General features: G+C 46.0%; 1 protein-coding gene across 1 annotated transcript; it reads left to right on the top strand.

The window, feature by feature from the left end:
• The first annotated feature begins 5,687 nt into the window (after positions 1-5,687).
• Positions 5,688-12,481, top strand: LOC125545781. Its single transcript, XM_048709815.1, has 8 exons — positions 5,688-5,752; positions 6,203-6,236; positions 6,328-6,662; positions 6,769-6,950; positions 11,331-11,457; positions 11,571-11,892; positions 11,979-12,086; positions 12,182-12,481. Exons 3-8 carry the CDS (start codon positions 6,394-6,396, stop codon positions 12,197-12,199), a joined length of 1,026 nt encoding a protein of 341 aa, XP_048565772.1. The 5' UTR covers positions 5,688-5,752; positions 6,203-6,236; positions 6,328-6,393; the 3' UTR covers positions 12,200-12,481.
• The last annotated feature ends 3,921 nt before the right edge of the window (positions 12,482-16,402 follow it).

Here is a 16,402-nt window from a genome sequence, read left to right as displayed (position 1 = left end):
GAAAGACATCGATCAGATGTGCTGCGACAGGAAGCTGAAGGACTGAGGAAGTCCCTGCAGAATTCAGATGCATATTTTCTGGTGCAACAGCAAGCGCTGGAGGATTTAAGCGCCAAACAAGAGAAAATTAATAAGCTTGCTAAGCATCTTGCCAGCATTATGGGTACCCAGGATATTGTTTCTTGAGATCTTCTGAAGTGGTTTCAGTTCTGGATTTGTTTTGTTGCGGCGTTTATTTGCGCTGGTCGCCAACTTTGACAACCAGTGTATATGATATGCTGCTTTGTTCCCTATATTTGCACTGGTGGCGAACTTTGATGCCCAGTGGATGTAATATGTGTAATAGCCGTGATAGCCTAGCGTTAGTTGCTTGCGTATTTATTTCCTTGTTGTCTTGTTTATTTGTTTGCTTGTAGTCATTGCAGTTCTTTTTCTGCGGTTAGCTAGTGGCTGCAATAACCTATTTTTTAAAACTAGGCCACAATAACCATGGGCTAATATTTACTGTAGTGACACTGGGCCTCCTACTGGCCGTAGAAATAGTGGGCCTTCTACGGGCCGTAAAAATAATGGGCCTTCTACGGGCCATAGAAACAGTGGGCCTTCTGTGGGCCGTATTATCAATGGGCCTTATACGGGCCGTATAATCGATTGGCCAAACATGGGCCAAACAGACCGCATTATGGCCGTAAACGGGCTAGAGTTGGAATCGTCCGTTCATGGGCCGACCATAACGGGCCATCGTTAATAGGCCGTATTTGATGACGCTATGAAATCGGCCCAATGTATTAGCGGACCACAAACGGGTCGACTGTAACCACGGGCTGAATTTGGCCCACAAGCAGAAAATGACAGTAACGGGCCGTAAGTAAACGAATGCTGGAAATGAGCCCAATAATAAATGGGCTCTGAGAAGGCCGAAAGATAACATGGGCTGGAAACGGCCCAACGGAATAATGGGCCGTTAATGGGTATAAAGTGATACACTTTTCATTACGGGCCAGTTTCACCACGGGCCGTTAATGGGTGTAAAGTGATATACTGTTCATTACGGGCCAGTTTCACCACGGGCCATTAGTAGGCCAAGAGTTACATAGGGCCTCATATGGGCCGAAAGACGTCATGGGCCATACATGGGCCAGAAGTGAAAACGGGCTGGAATCATATTGGATGGCCCAGATGACGCTACTGGGCCTAATTCGGATAGGGTGTAACGGGCCTTGGGTTAGCGGGCTGTAAATGGGCTATATTCGAACATGTCGTTAACAGACTTTCCATGGGCCAGCCCGCCAGCTTTTGACCAAGTCAAACGGGCCGGTCTTTTCACAGGAATGGGCCTCTGTTGGGCCGTGCCACGTGTCGACGTATCATAGGCGCCTATCTGACCCACTGACGAGCTGACACGTGTTTCGTCCGGCCAATAAGAATTTTACACATGGAAATTTCCCATTCGTCGGGGCTGTTAACGGGTTATCGGGTCCAAAACCCGACCCGATAGCTTAACGGCGTTACGTTACGGTGGATGCCACGTGTCGGTCACCCTTGACGAAAGAACTTCTGTGACGCGCGATTTATCGTCATGGAAGTGGACACTTCCGTGATGATAATTTTGGTAATGTCATGGAACACTTCTACGATAGCACAAGTATGACTATCTTGATTCTGTCATAAATTTGTCATGGATGTACATGCATGACAAAAAAAGCGACCTACTGTGACAAACACGTATCATCACGGAAGTGTATTTTTTTGTAGTGAATTGAACTTAACGATCATTATGCTAAGCTAAAGGATGGGTCTTGTCCATCACATCATTCTCCTAATGATGTGATCCCGTTCATCAAATGACAACACATGTCTATGGTTAGGAAACTTAACCATCTTTGATTAACGAGCTAGTCTAGTAGAGGCTTACTAGGGACACTGTGTTTTGTCTATGTATCCACACATGTATCAAGTTTCCGGTTAATACAATTCTAGCATGAATAATAAAAATTTATCATGATATAAGGAAATATAAAATAACAACTTTATTATTGCCTCTAGGGCATATTTCCTTCAATAGGCCACCGACCCGGACATCCCCTGGTGTCACCTGCAACTCCACCACGACGAGGAGACCCAGCAGTTCTTTGGGGCTTCCACATCCTGGACCATCGGCGACGACAGGATTGCCATTTTTGGTGTGATCACTGGATCGAGGGTTCATATGTCGCTGAGATTGATCCAACCCCGATCCCCTAGTCTTGCAGAGGCAGCGCCATTAGCGGCTTGTCTATGATGCTCTCTAGGATGGTCTATGGATTTGGAACATCCACAACACCATGGGCCCTGCCATCGCTGTTGAATATATTGAGCTATGGCGGCGGATCCAGCGTGTGCAGCTCACTGCCGATCCCGACAAGACTACCTGGAGGTGGACCAGCAATGGCATCTACACCGTTGGTTCGACCTACAATGCCTTGTTTATTGGGTCGACGGTTGCACCCTTCTGGCGACTCATCAGGCGCTACCGGGCCCCCGCGAACACTAAGTTTTTCTTATGGCTTGCCTCCATGGACCGTTGCTGGACTGTCGAGCGGCATGCTCGTCATGTACTCCCACATGACCCCCTGTGCAAGTTCTGAAGTCGGGAGATTGAGACTCTGGATCACTTATTGGTCGAATGCACCTTCTCCAGAATCACATGGCAAGAAGTTCTCTCATGGTGTAGACTGCCGACTCCATCGCTAACCATCACGGCGAGCTTCTAACCCTAGTGGTCGGACACTGCCAATGCTGCACCGCCCAACCTATGCAAAGGAGCCAACTCCCTCATAGCTCTTGTCGCTTGGTCCCTCTGGAAGCACTACACCGCTGCGGTCTTCGAGAACCTCCGGCCATGGAACAACGACCTCGCACACACTATCTAGGACGAGGCACGCTTGTGGGATCATGCAGGAGCCAAAGGCCTAAGAGTAGTTATTCCCACATCCTGACTGCATTGTACTGAGGCTGAGTGACCTCCTCCATACTCAATTGCACCCCAAGGGACGCCTACTAGCGCACGACCCCTAGGGTTGCACGCTGTAACTTCTTTTCCATCCTATCAATGCAAAGATATGCAACAATGCGCATTCACGAAAAAGAAAATATCGACTACATGACGCTTCACAATCTTTGGCCCTAGTGGGAGACATTGTGGAGTTAGTTTCTAGGTGATTGACGCTCACCCACTGGTACATCTTGAGCACGGGCGCAAGTGTGGGCGGTGGCGATGGTGACGACACTGGCGGTGGGTAGATGTGGTCACGGGCCATAGAGAACTGGAGCACATCTCGAGGACAGGCCATTGAGTGAGCTCCTCGCGCTCGGACTCCTCGATGGCGCGCCGGGTCGCCTCCTCCATTGCCGCCTGGTACACCTTCTCGTCCTTGTCCTCCTCCCTTGCCACCGGTGGCAATGATGGAGGGCGGGCGTCGATCTGGACGATTCCTCGATGGCACACGTCTTGCTCAGTCACGAACCAAATGTCCCAATTTGGGGAGTCGAGTGCGTACGCAGCTTCATGGCATTGCTTTCGCATGAGAAGAGCACGACAGTTGCGGATCTCTACCGCACGCGCACACTCTGACTGTGGCATGGCCCACATCAGAATCTAGTGAGGGCTGAGATGCCACATGTGCAGGAGGTTGACGTCAGGCCACGACAATGGGATGCGGTACTCCCAATGGTATCACGCATGATGCACCGGGATGTAGAGTCGATCGCATGCCCCCTCCTCCCCCGTGGCGCCAACGTGAAGTTGGCCGAGCGGCGAAGATCCGGCCTCATGGTCATGCTTGCCGCGCTTGTGATTGAAGAAGCTCGTGGCGACGACGGTGGCTAGGGTTTGGGTCAGCGGGCAAGGGAGCATGTGTGCCCAGATGTGGACTGGTGTGGGGAAGGAGAAGTGGACCCCCCCCCGCGCGCGCGCAGGCTTGCTAGTTAAAAAGGACGTGGACTGGACTCTTCCTGTGGCCGACGAGCGGGCCCGAGGCAGGGTGGGTTGCATTGAATATGATCGCATGGGAGGTTGGTTGGCCAACACGCAGGCACGAGGCGGACACCGAGAGGATGCGTGCCGCGCCCGTGTGGTGTCCATGTAGACACAAATTTGAGCCAGAAATGCGTCCACACGTACATCGAGCAGACCAAGTTTGCGGATGCGTCGACATGTTGGGCCATCGCTTCTGTCCGTTTCACCTCAAAGGGACACGCGCGGACCAATGCGTCGTCGCGTTGAAGTTGACCTAAGGGATTAAAATATGGAAATGTTAACGCCCACACATGTGGGCATTTGCACATCGCCCACACGCCTCCATCGCCACTCATTTTGCCACGTATGAATAGATGACATCAGCATTATTTTTTTTGGTTTTCGGCTTAAAAATGTTGTATCTCCTAAATAAAAAGCGAACTAAAAATCCGTTTTCACCATTAAATCCGTCTCGACGAGATCTTCAAAACTAGACCCCATGTTGATATGTTTCGACGAATATTTTTTTTGCCAGAAGTTGCCACGATGTTTACACTGCAGTTGCCATATGGCTTAAACTAAAGTTGTCATGTGACAATTTTAGTTTATAGATCATGGCAATTTTAGTATTTTGATGATGACAACTCCAGTACTTTGACCATGAAAATTATTTTTTGTATGAACCACGACAATTTTAGTTTATGGTTCATGGCAAGTCTAGTTTCTTAATTCTCCGTTTTATAAATGTCAACATTTACTTTTAAATGTAGAAGAAAATAGCTGAAACATATCATGGCAACTTCAGTGTAAACATCATGGCAATTCATATGCAATAGACATGGCAACTTTTAATCCAAATTTTTTTTCATCAAAACATATCAACATGGGATCTAGTTTCGAAGATCTCATCGCGAGGGATTTAATGGTGAAAACAGATTTTCAATCGGATTTTTCGTTTAAGAGATAAAACATTTTAAAAACTGAAAATCCAAAAAGATTCCTACATGCATGCATGCGATGAGATGGCAATCTGTTTACATTAGAGACGTGTGGTGCGTCTCCCTTTCTGCCACACGTGTGTCAGTTAGCGCGACCCTTAAAATATTATAAGTGAAGGGCAAGAGGTACTCTTTCTTTTTTTAAACGGAGGCAAAAAATTAAACTCACCCATTAATTAAGAGAGAATTAGAGTGTGTTATATGGACCATAGTCCCCAAATACATAAGAACTCTACTCGCATGATTGCACTTAATTTTTTTGCCCCCGCTGATGCTCTTACTTTGCCCTTTTACGTGATCTTTTAGAATTTGGTCACGTTTTTGGTAAAGTGGGCTCATTCGATCCACCACCACATTGTGGTGAGTGATTTTTCTTTTCAGCAGATTATGGTGAGTGAATATGTTCACCTAATGGGTTCGTGACCACTGTCCTGTGTAGAACGTGCCACCTTGATAGTGTAAAATTTGGTGTATCTTCACGAGTTACGCATGTATGGTGATATATAAACTCTTGGGGAGCAGAGTAGCAATTTGCTTTCCTACACAACCACTAGCAAACAGCAATTCCTGGAAGAACAGCTCAACCAACCTTGAGTTCTTTCACAAAATTGTTTCTAAAAAGATAAAACACTAGTTAGAAGTGAAGCGCGGCTATCATGCGAAGGGGGGGGGGGGGGGGGGGGGGGGGGGGGGGGGAAGGAAAGCAGCAGGTGGGCAGCAGCTCAGCCAAGGACCCTCCAGATGGACCAGATCTACGGTCAGTTTGGTTTGCCTACCTTCGCATTTAAATTTCACAATAAGTGGAGTTGGATTATGTGCATTATGGGTGTGTATGTATTGTGGGGAAAATATGTTTAGTGGACAAACTTTGTGCCAAAATATGTAGTTGTTTATTTATCAACAAAAAAGAGGAGATGCGTTATTTTCTTTTGCAACTATGTATGTACAGATTTGTTTTCTTGCACAACTCGTAAATTAACATAGTTTGTAAGTAGCAATATATTTTTGACAAGGTACATACATATTTTTATACAAAAATCTTTAGGGTTGTGCGGTACATGTTTTTGCCATTTTGAGGGTATTCACATTAGCATTTCCTTACCTTACCTTATCGCAGGGATGGATTTGGTCTATCATGTTTTATGCTTGCACTAGATTTAGTCCATATATGTGTATACATATCTAACATTTTGATACATCGGTTCAGGGTTCCAGTGCAATGCAACCCCACTAATTGCCAAGTAAGTTAGCACTTGAACCATCCCCCCCCCCCCCCCCCCCCCCCCCCAAAAAATATAAATGATAATCACATGCAATTTGGTTTTCTTGCAGATACTAGTAGATCATCGTGGCTGCACACTAGCTATCAAGGATGTACTGGTTCCAGGGGCAGCAGAAATGTATGAAGCTACAGTTGATGGAAAGCGTTGCGTTGCTCTAAGGAAGACAATGGATGGTGCATATACCATGTACAAAGCTCTACTGGAATTTACTCATCCAAACATACTGAAGCCAGTGGGCATTTGGGAGGACCCACACTGCCATGACGTAGCATATATAGTGTTTAGGGGAGTTGACGGCACAATGGAACAACTTGGAGGACAAACAATGTTTGAGGAAGGTGACCCTTACAATGGCTTCTCTGAACACGGCTTTAAAATGTTTAGGTACGTATTAACTTTTGCACAAATGAGAAGCTAGTATCTTTCCCTCAAAAAAAAAAGCTAGTATCTTTGCACCATCAGTCTCTAATAAGCATGCCCTTATTTATAGGGATATCTTCTCCACTATTGATCATGTCAACAGTCATTATGCTGGTGAGGGTACATCCAGTGCAAGAAACACTCAACGCGAATTAATGCAAATAAGGCTTGACCCGCCGAACATATATTACAAGATGGTGGATGGCGAGCCGTTGGTGTTATTAGGAAATATGGACATATATTATCAAGGAGGTAATTTAAACCTTCAAGTTCATATTATCCTTTTTCTTCTTCTTCTGAACAACAATGAATGAATTCGATGGGTGACGCGTGCATTTGCACGCCTAGATAAATGCATGATGATTTTTGTATTGTTTTCTCTTTTAAATATGGTCCCATAATAGCCCATCGTTTCAATAATAGCACAAAGGGTATATGTCTTGTGAAAATACGGTTGTATTTTGGTAGAAAAATACTTCAGCAAGTGTGTTACTTATGTTATTATTCATAAATATCGACAACAGAAGACCGATATCATCCGTGGCCTATCGTGTACTCCTAGTTTCCAGTTCCAGTTTTGCTTCTTGCAATCATTCTTCCTTATCCTCCACTCAACAATAATTATTATAGGTTTCTTCATCAATCAAGAAGAATTAAACTGAAACATTAGTTGATAGCTCGTATTTATAACATCGGCGGCGGGGCTTCCCTCCTCTTCCTCCCGCATCTCCCCTGATCGCTCCTGCTGCGATTCGTCGGCGCGAAGCTTCAGATCTGGCCTGCAACGCGATGCACCTCAATGGCTGCCTCTCTCGGGGCGGGTTGCCGGCGTCGGGTGGGCTGGGGCACATCGTCTTCATGCCCAGCCGCCCGTGGCGTTGGGGGGCGGGGTAGAGGCCCCACTGCTTCCCAGGCACGGTGGTGCCGAACGCCGCCGGTCTTGGCTGCTGGTGGTTGCGCATTCGTGGGTGGAGGATCCTCATGGCGACTCCTGCCGTATTTCTGTGTCGTTGTCTCTTGAGCGTGGGCTCCTTCGTCGCCGGCCAGATCTGGCTGCTCTGTTCCGTCCCCATGATGGGCTGACCGCTGGGTGTTGGATACTTGGAATGTGGTTCGGGAGCTGCTGGGGTGCGGCAGCTGGGGAGGCTGGCTGCGTGCTCGCGGCTCGTTGCTCGTTGGGTGACCGGCGAGGCTGGTTTTCCCGGTGTGCGGCGGCCCTGGTTGGTGGGAGTCTTGGCCTCTTCTCGGCGAGGGCCCAGTCTCAGGTGCTGCCCAGCTGCCTTGGTCGTGTGGACGGCCGGGTGGCTGATGATGTCGGCCACTGGCCATTGTAGTGTTTGTCGTCCTGTCGACTTCGCTCCAGTTCTGAAGCTCGTCGTTTGCAACCTCTCAAGTTTCCTCCACCTTGCCATTTCTGGGCCGTGGCGGTCTCTTGACTGTCGGTTCTACGCTGGTAAGGGCTGGCGAAGGTGGGGGATGGATTGCGGGAGAAATCCTCGGCTGGTTCTGCCAGCCCGATGATGGGTGTGGTTACGATCCGAAGGGGCCGTCAAGGTATCCTCCCTCCCTCCCTCTCTCCTCCTCTGTTGGCTCTCTCCTCCTCTGTTGGCTCGGGTGAGAGAACCCAATACTTTGCCGGATTGGGCGGCAGCGGTGCTTTGGGCGTCGTCCCCTTCATGGAGGTGCCGCTATGGGTGAATTGGGGGTGTGGGTGCACTTGGTCTGGTTTCTAGGCGGTCGATTGCGGCGTGGTTCGTGCCTCCGTGCTGACTTACTCATGGAATCTTTCTGCAATGCAACTTCGGCATCGGCATTCCTTGCAGCTTTGTCCTCGGTAGTTTCCTGAGTAGCAGCCTTGCTCAGTGTTCATGATATGATCTGGTCTCCGAACGTCCTGAGCGTCAGTGCTCACGTTTCCATCCTTCGACGGATCGACGCCCTTCGTGCCAGGGTGTCACTGCTACTCTCTGATCTAAACGCTCTTATATTAGTTTACGGAGGGAGTACTTTAGAGATGGAGTGGGTCGAGCCTGTGCGTGCCTGTTCCATAGGGAGTTGACTCGTTTGTGTGGGACACCTGCTGGTTGTTCTCCCTCCCAAGCTCTAGCTTCTGCCTGCTCCGGTGTATCATCGTGGTGGTGGGCTTCTTCGACCTCAACCAGCCTGGTGCTTTAGTCTTAGTTCATATGTTTGTAGTCTGTTTGAGGCTCGTTTGCTGCTCCCACAGCACCTTGTATCTTTAGCCATTTCTTTCTTGCTTGCTTTGTGATCTGTTGTCCGTTATAATCCTGTCCGGTTGATGGCATTTTAAATTCAAAGTCGGGCTAGGTGCGAGCCTTTTCTCTAAATAAAAATAGAGAATTCTCTTTGTCTGCTCAACTTCTTGGTGCTTGTATTCAATGGTTTTTATTGCAACAGTATCATGCCTCTAGATACTTCCAATTATCAGTATATGTTGTATTAAAATGCTTAAGAAAATGTCTCGTATTTTTGAATAGTCTTTCTGATAGTGTGTATGTTGTTTTGTATTTACCTGTACAATTTTGACACAACTCAACCAATATGAAATGGAAACCTTGCCTTTTCTTCCTCCATCTGCCTCATCATTAGCGATATATATTGAACTTACATTATTTGATTGGTGGAATGTGTCTAGCTATATGTTTCCACTATGATTATTGCATACCCATCTAAGATGCTCATTCATTAGAGTAAAGTTACCATAATTTTATAGGCTATTCTCAATCGATCACTCTGACCCCTTCTCGTATATTTTTTATGGTGCCCATTTTTTGTGTGTATTATTTAGCACAGTAAACAAGATTTACCACATATTTGACATGTTTTCACTTCCAAGTTTAGGGTTTTTGCCACAACAAATCATGCTCCTCTTTTTCGATGATACGTTAGGTCGCACAGATAACACATTGGCATTGATATGTCGATTCTTCTTACTTTATCGATGCCATGCAATATAAGTACTTCTCAATGTACAAGTACTTAATACTCTTTGGTACTTCTCAATGTACCTCTTCTCAGTCACTTCCAATCAAACATGAACTCAACCCGATAGTGATAACCAATTCATGGGCGTCCGCTCGTCTCCACTCTATTGTTCTTGAACACTTCTCTTATTCTATGAAAATGTGGGTGATGAGTGGATAGATGTTCAGTCTCATCATCTCGAGTCACATCCACACGGACTGTTGTTATTTCAGTTCATTAGTATGCTTCCATGATTTCTTCTATATGTTTCCTAGAAAATATATTCATTGCGAGTTTCTATAACATTCGGAAGTGGCTGATGTTACATTCCACTTTTCAATCGCCCCCTTCCATCCATGATTTATGTTTTTTTCAGCATAGCATACACAGCTTATTACCTACTTGGCATGATTGGTTGCTTGAAATCATTACTGTTGTAGCTGCAACACTGTTGCGAATTCTTGTATGATGTGCCACTTGCACATGTATCTCACACAAATTGTTCTGACTACTTGCATGCCTTGCACTGGTACATGGTAATTTGATTCCTGGAAATCAACCATTTCTAGTTATCGTTAACTTTGCACTGACGGTCAATTCAAAAGTGCACCATAGCCCGACTCTTCTCTATTCACGACGACACCTTTTCAATTACAACTAGATCCATACATCTTGTTAAATCTGAAGCATGTCGCATTCTCATTTCTCACATGCCAGTACATACTATTTGAAATTTAATTGAAATCAAATTGTTCTCTTTATTCAACTTTCCTAGTTTTAGGTCTTACAAGTCAAATCCCTAGTGTGCAAAATGTATTCATATATTTAGCTACATATGGTCTTAATGTGCAGTACGTAGGAAAGATAATCAACGGCACACTTTATAGATGTCTACAGAGGAATTATGAGGTTTAAATTTATTCTTGGGCAGGGAGATTCCGAGTCAAATTCATTTGTACTCCGTCCATTTAATAAAAAATAAAGGAAGGAGATAGGAACTTAATATGTAGGAACGTTTGTTGATGAATTGCTGATGCAAGCAGTTATGTCATTGCCATGCAGTACAGAGTTCCGTTGTTCAGATTTTGATTCAAACACATGCATGTCTCTTTTTGCAAATTTATACTATATGTTTCTTATCTTCAGTTTTAAATCCCATCCCTTGTAACTAAGATCCGTTACAAAAACAACAGAGTAGATTACTTACTCTATGTGGATCAATGTGGTAGCTTGAAGTATAATGATAGATTTTATTTAATGTTTTACATTCTTATATATATGCTACTCCACACTTGCTATTTCTATGCACTTTAATTTTATGGGAAACTGTCCAACACCAATGCTTGAGTTCTGACTTCAGAGTACTGGTTGTTGCAGCTAAGTGGCGTGTCATCAGTAATGATCATGACACTTTACTTTTAGGCATTATGAAATAACAATAAATTCTGATTTTTTTTGTAGCATTTTGCATTGAACTAGATACGTTTTCTTGAAAATGAAACATTTTGTTACCCAAGTATAGTTCAAGTTTGTTTCCTTTAATGTAATGGCCTTAGGAAATTATTAAAGTGAGTATTTCACCTGTGGAATCATGGCACCTTTGCTTAATCATTTTGACAATTTATGCATTTTTGTGAAAACATGCAGCCAATGGTTTGAAAGCAACACACTGGAACGAGATTGGAGGCTGTCTAAATTCCTTGTTTGGGCACGGTAACCAAGCCAGTATGGAATTAAGGGAGTTGGCTCGCTTCTTAATGCAGGGAACAGTGAGGTAGGTCGGTTGTCATTTTGCAAAATAAATATGTTGGCCATATGTTGTCCTTTATCTTATTATTATGGTTATAAGTCATGTATTTGCTCATATGTGATGTGCCAATGGTGCAGTTATGACGACCTACTTTGGCAGCCGGGTTTATGGAATGCCAACACAAAGATTGAGTTCATCAGAGAAATACATTTTATGGTTGACATGGATCGTGATGCAAAAAACAAGCTACCATACGCACAGACAGAGAAAGGAGGTCAACTCATGAGGGAGCCGTCTCTTGGACTAATTCATCTCATGCGAGAGTTTACAAAACCAAAAGATGAGAATAACATCGAACGAGAACATAAGGATAACAACTTGCTTCACTCAGTTTTATTCTTGAGGAACAAAATTGTCGCTCACTACGATGACGAGTACAAAGGATTTTCAGGTCAAAAGGTGAGTGTGTATTATCTTGGGAGTATTTTATAACACTTCATTTTTTTATTTGTTTATATATTGTACCATGTTTTTTTTCATGTTAGGAGAAAATTGGGACAACTAAGGCTCAGATTGAGAGATATGTACAACATAGCAAGGGTGATTACATGATATTACTGGCGAGAGCCATAAAGAAGTTCCACTTCTTCGAGGTATCTCTTTGGAAAATCTAGTAGAACTTCCAAATGATTATCGTCTCATGTGTAGCGATTTAACATATAATATTGTGTCTCCAACTTCAATTAAGGTAAAACCGACTATATGAGAGGATTCTACAAGATAAGGATATCTGAAGGGAAAGAAAAAGGCAAAGCAAAACATTGACATAGCAACCGTTGCAACAATGATGACCGGGACAGACCCTTATCCCTAGCATAATATACTATTGCTTACTAAAACTGCACAAGTAATGATATTTCAGGGAAGAAAACTATGAGACTTGTATAATTTGTGTTGGTTCTAGGATAGTTGGAACCGTTTACGAACTTGTATTGATGTACCATTGTGAACCTTTGTGGTGTGATTAAACCATTAATTATTAGGACAACCATGGATCTACTATGTGATGGATTTGCAGTAATTAGTTGAACCTTGGTAAATGTTTGCTCTGAGATTTCATAGGCGACGTTGTTCACCGTTTCCGGTGCAGAACTCCTAAAAGAAGGAGGCTGAGCAAGTAGTTGTGTTGCTCCGGTGCCATTAGCCAAGCGGGATTGCAAGGAAAGGTAGCGAAGTTGGTCGTGGCCGAACAACAGACGTCTTCCTCTTCGCTGGGCCAGAGTAGTTTGTGGTGCTGACCAGACCAGAGCACACAGGAGGTGGGCGGTAACGCAGTGAGACCCAATCCTATGAGACTGGCGATGTTGTGAGACCCAATCGGATGAGCGACACGTGGCCGCGACAATCTCAAAGCATCCCAATCCCACCTGTTGTCAATCCTCAATTCCAATAGCTGATTCCCAATTCCAAAACACAAGTACTTTGTCATGCTCTAACAGTTACTTCCCTGTAGAAAAAAAATATAAGAGTGTTTCACTTGCGTCAATGGCGGCCATGCGGAAGGGCCTTGACGGCGGCGGCCAAACAACACGATGCGGTGACGACCTCTCGCCCATGGCCTCACCGAAGGAGCTCGGCGCCGCCGGCCAGTCGGACGGCTCGTCCGTGGCGGCCGCAGGACACGCTATTGGCCCGGCGGACAGCACGTTCGCAGTGGCCGTGTGTCAAAACGTCGTCGTGGACGGACGGATCAACTTCCAAGACATATAAGAGTGTTTATGTTTAGATTATTAAAGTAGTGATTTAAACAGCTTTATACTTTTTAAATATGTCTAATTAGGGTTATCTTATTCTCGCTTGCGTCAATGGCGGCCACTTCGAAGAGCCTTGACGGCGGTGGCCAAACAACACGATGCAGCAACGACCTCTCGTCCATGGCCTCACGCCCTCACCGAAGGAGCTCGGCGCCGCCGGCCAGTCTGACGGCTCAGCCTGTCATCCATGGCGGCCACTGGACACGATGTTGGCCCCGTGGACAACACGCTCACAACGGCCGAGTGTCAAGGCGTTATTGTGGACGGCTGGACCAACTCCCCGTGGACGGCGGCCGTACGAGACGGCAGCCGTACGACGACAGTGTCCATACGAGACGCCGATGCTTGTGGCTGGTCGCACTCCTCGTCGAGGACTACTTTGCCCACGGTAAGCGTGAGATGCATGCATGCAAATAATATGAGTTTTTTTAATGGTATATCATACTATTTCTGAAACCGAGTAGTATTGAATCATCTCATCCTTTGATTCGCATGGTAGCTTTTTTGAGCAAAAGAGGTTCCTCCTCCGATTTCATTTAAATGAAATCAACAGCGGAAACATACACCAGTCCAAAAGGTTCCAACCACAAGCTTTCTACCCGTAATAGACATACCAGTAAAGCAAGTTCTCCCAGGTCATCGCTATTACAAGACAGAGTTCAGAAATCCAAAAGATGTCGCGGTGTCTAACAAAACACTACCGCCAAGGCCCAGAGCAAAAGACCAGGCATCAGCCCCTGTAACAGCCGGGTTTTTGGCTTTTTTCTGTTTTTTTTGATTTATTGGTTTTTGTTCTGTTTTTTCTTTTTCGAATGGTTCTGTGGTCTTGCCATTTGGGAAATCATCCTTATCCTCCCTCTCAAGTGGATAATAATTCTCAAAACTTTGCCAAAATCATGTCACTTCACTCTTTGACCAAACCCTAAAATCTTTTTCTAGGGAATATTCCTTTTTCTAATAAAGGAATAACCCTGTCTACCCTAGATTATGAAGCAACCTATATTTCTGTCCATCCAAAAATTTACAAATAATTTTCATAATTTCTTTGGGTCATATGTTGCTCAAATATGCCCAAACTTTCCTGTCCTAGCGCAAGAATAATTCCTGAATAATTATTCTTCATTTCTGTCCAGAGGGGCACTTTGTGAAGGAAATGTCATTTATCCAACCTTGTTTGCTCCCAAACTTTTTGGGCATTCTTTTATGTCCAAATAATTTCTCCATGAAAAAATTCAACTTTATTTGCCTAGCCAATCTTCCTCAGTGATTTTTAAAAGTTTCTGTCAAACAAAAGGCTTTGTGAAGGAAGTACTAGTTAGGGTTATCCAAATGAGTTGAAATTTTGCACTCTCCTTCATGTGCTCATATTAGCACACTCCTCCAAATTTCAGCTCCATCCCTTGATCTATGTGAGCACAGAATCAAATCTTTGATTCTGTCAATATTTTCAGGTTGTGAAGTAAGTACATTTTATATTGCTTCATTTTACCTGAAAATTTACCAGAGCATTCTCCTACCCAAATAACTTCTCTCCAGCAAATTTGGGACCATTTCATCAAGCCAATATGTCTCTAGAGTTTTTGCAAGTTTCTGGACAGGGAAAATAGTTGTGAAGGAAGTACCATTTTGGTGCATCTAATTGGTATGAAATTTTTAAAGCACCTTTATCTGTCCAAATAACTAAGTCTTGCCAAAATTCAGCTCAAGTGGCATCTCCATGTAGGTGCACCTTCCTAATCAAGTTTCTGGACCCATAAAATATGAGTTACAAAGCAACTATATTAGTTTGTGCTCCATTATGCCCCAAAACCTTCATAATCATAGTCCTTCCTTAGTTAATCATCTCAGACAACTCCATTTGACCCAATCAAATCTCTGTTGATTAGCAGTGCACGACCAAGTTTGCCGCAGTAAACTTCAGAGGATGATTACCATTTAACCACAACTCCTTTCATCGATCTACCACCGTAGTTGAAACCTCCCCTGGAAGAACTTACCACTAGACATAATTTGCCAACCCTTGGCTTCTGCTCCTTGCCAGTCTGCGCGGTGACCACCATTTTGGTACGCACCGGCCGCGTCCAGAGCGTCTTCTTGCCCGGGCCCCTCCTCTGCTCGGCGTCTCAGCAAGTACGGGCCTGTCCAACGTGTTCCCCGTGTCTTCGCCGTCCTCATGGAGCCACTTCCCCCCATAAGCCCCAGCGTTCGTCACCGCGCGCCCACTGGCGCACCGTGGCCGACCGAGCACTGATGACGCCGTGTCCGTTTCCCCTCTGCGCCCTCGGCCCCTCCTGCACTGTGCACCACTGTCGCTTGTCCGCTCTCCCTTCGTCACGATCCCGCGCCTCCCCGTGATCGCTGGCCGTCGCCAGAGCGTTGGCCGGATCCCCGCGGCGACACCCGAGCTCGACCTCCCTCGCTCGGCTATATATAGCCATCCCCACGGCCTCCCGAGCTCATCAGCCTCCTCTCCTCCCTCCTATAGACCTCCCCAGTCACTTCCCCGAGCTCCAGAGCCTCTACCCGACCCCCACGGTCGCCATTGCCGCCGACGACCTCCTCCCAAATCAGCGCCAACCCGAGCTCTTCTCATCCTTCTTCCACCACCAATAGAACCCCTAGAGCCCTCTGGTTCTTCCGCGCCCTTCGCCTCTTCCTCCCGTGGCCAGTGGGCACGTGCCCACTTCTGCCCGAGCCACCGTCCGCCATGTCTCCGTTCGCGCTAGTATCGGTCCACCTCAGAGCCCGTGCTCTCCGCAGACGGGTGCGGCTCCTCCTGATGAGCTCGCCCATAGGTCGAGTGAGGCGGGGGATGGCCGGAGCCGGCCGGACGAGCTCCCGCACCGGCGACCTCCCTTTGGACCGCGGGCGAGCGCGAGCAAGGAGAAGAAGAAGACGACGACCCCCTGCCAGCTGGCCGCGGCCCCGCGTGTCAGCCCCTCAGCCGTTGACCCCGCCAGCCACGAAAGATAAGTGGAGACGAACTCCCACACATTCCGTTTCCTTCATCTGAAAGCGTATTTTGCTTCTACTTCAGCCAAGGTATGCTTTCCTTTATTGTAGGCGTATTTTCTGTCTGTTACAACGAGGAATACGTTTTCCACAGGAGAAGGCACATTTCCGCAAAGTGCGCTTTCTGTTTTTCCAGCCGAGGG

This window comes from Triticum urartu, chromosome 3, assembly GCF_003073215.2.
Source record: "Triticum urartu cultivar G1812 chromosome 3, Tu2.1, whole genome shotgun sequence".
Lineage (NCBI taxonomy): Eukaryota > Viridiplantae > Streptophyta > Magnoliopsida > Poales > Poaceae > Triticum > Triticum urartu.
The sequence above is the reverse complement of the archived record's forward strand: the minus strand, read 5'-3'. Positions and strand labels throughout refer to the sequence as shown.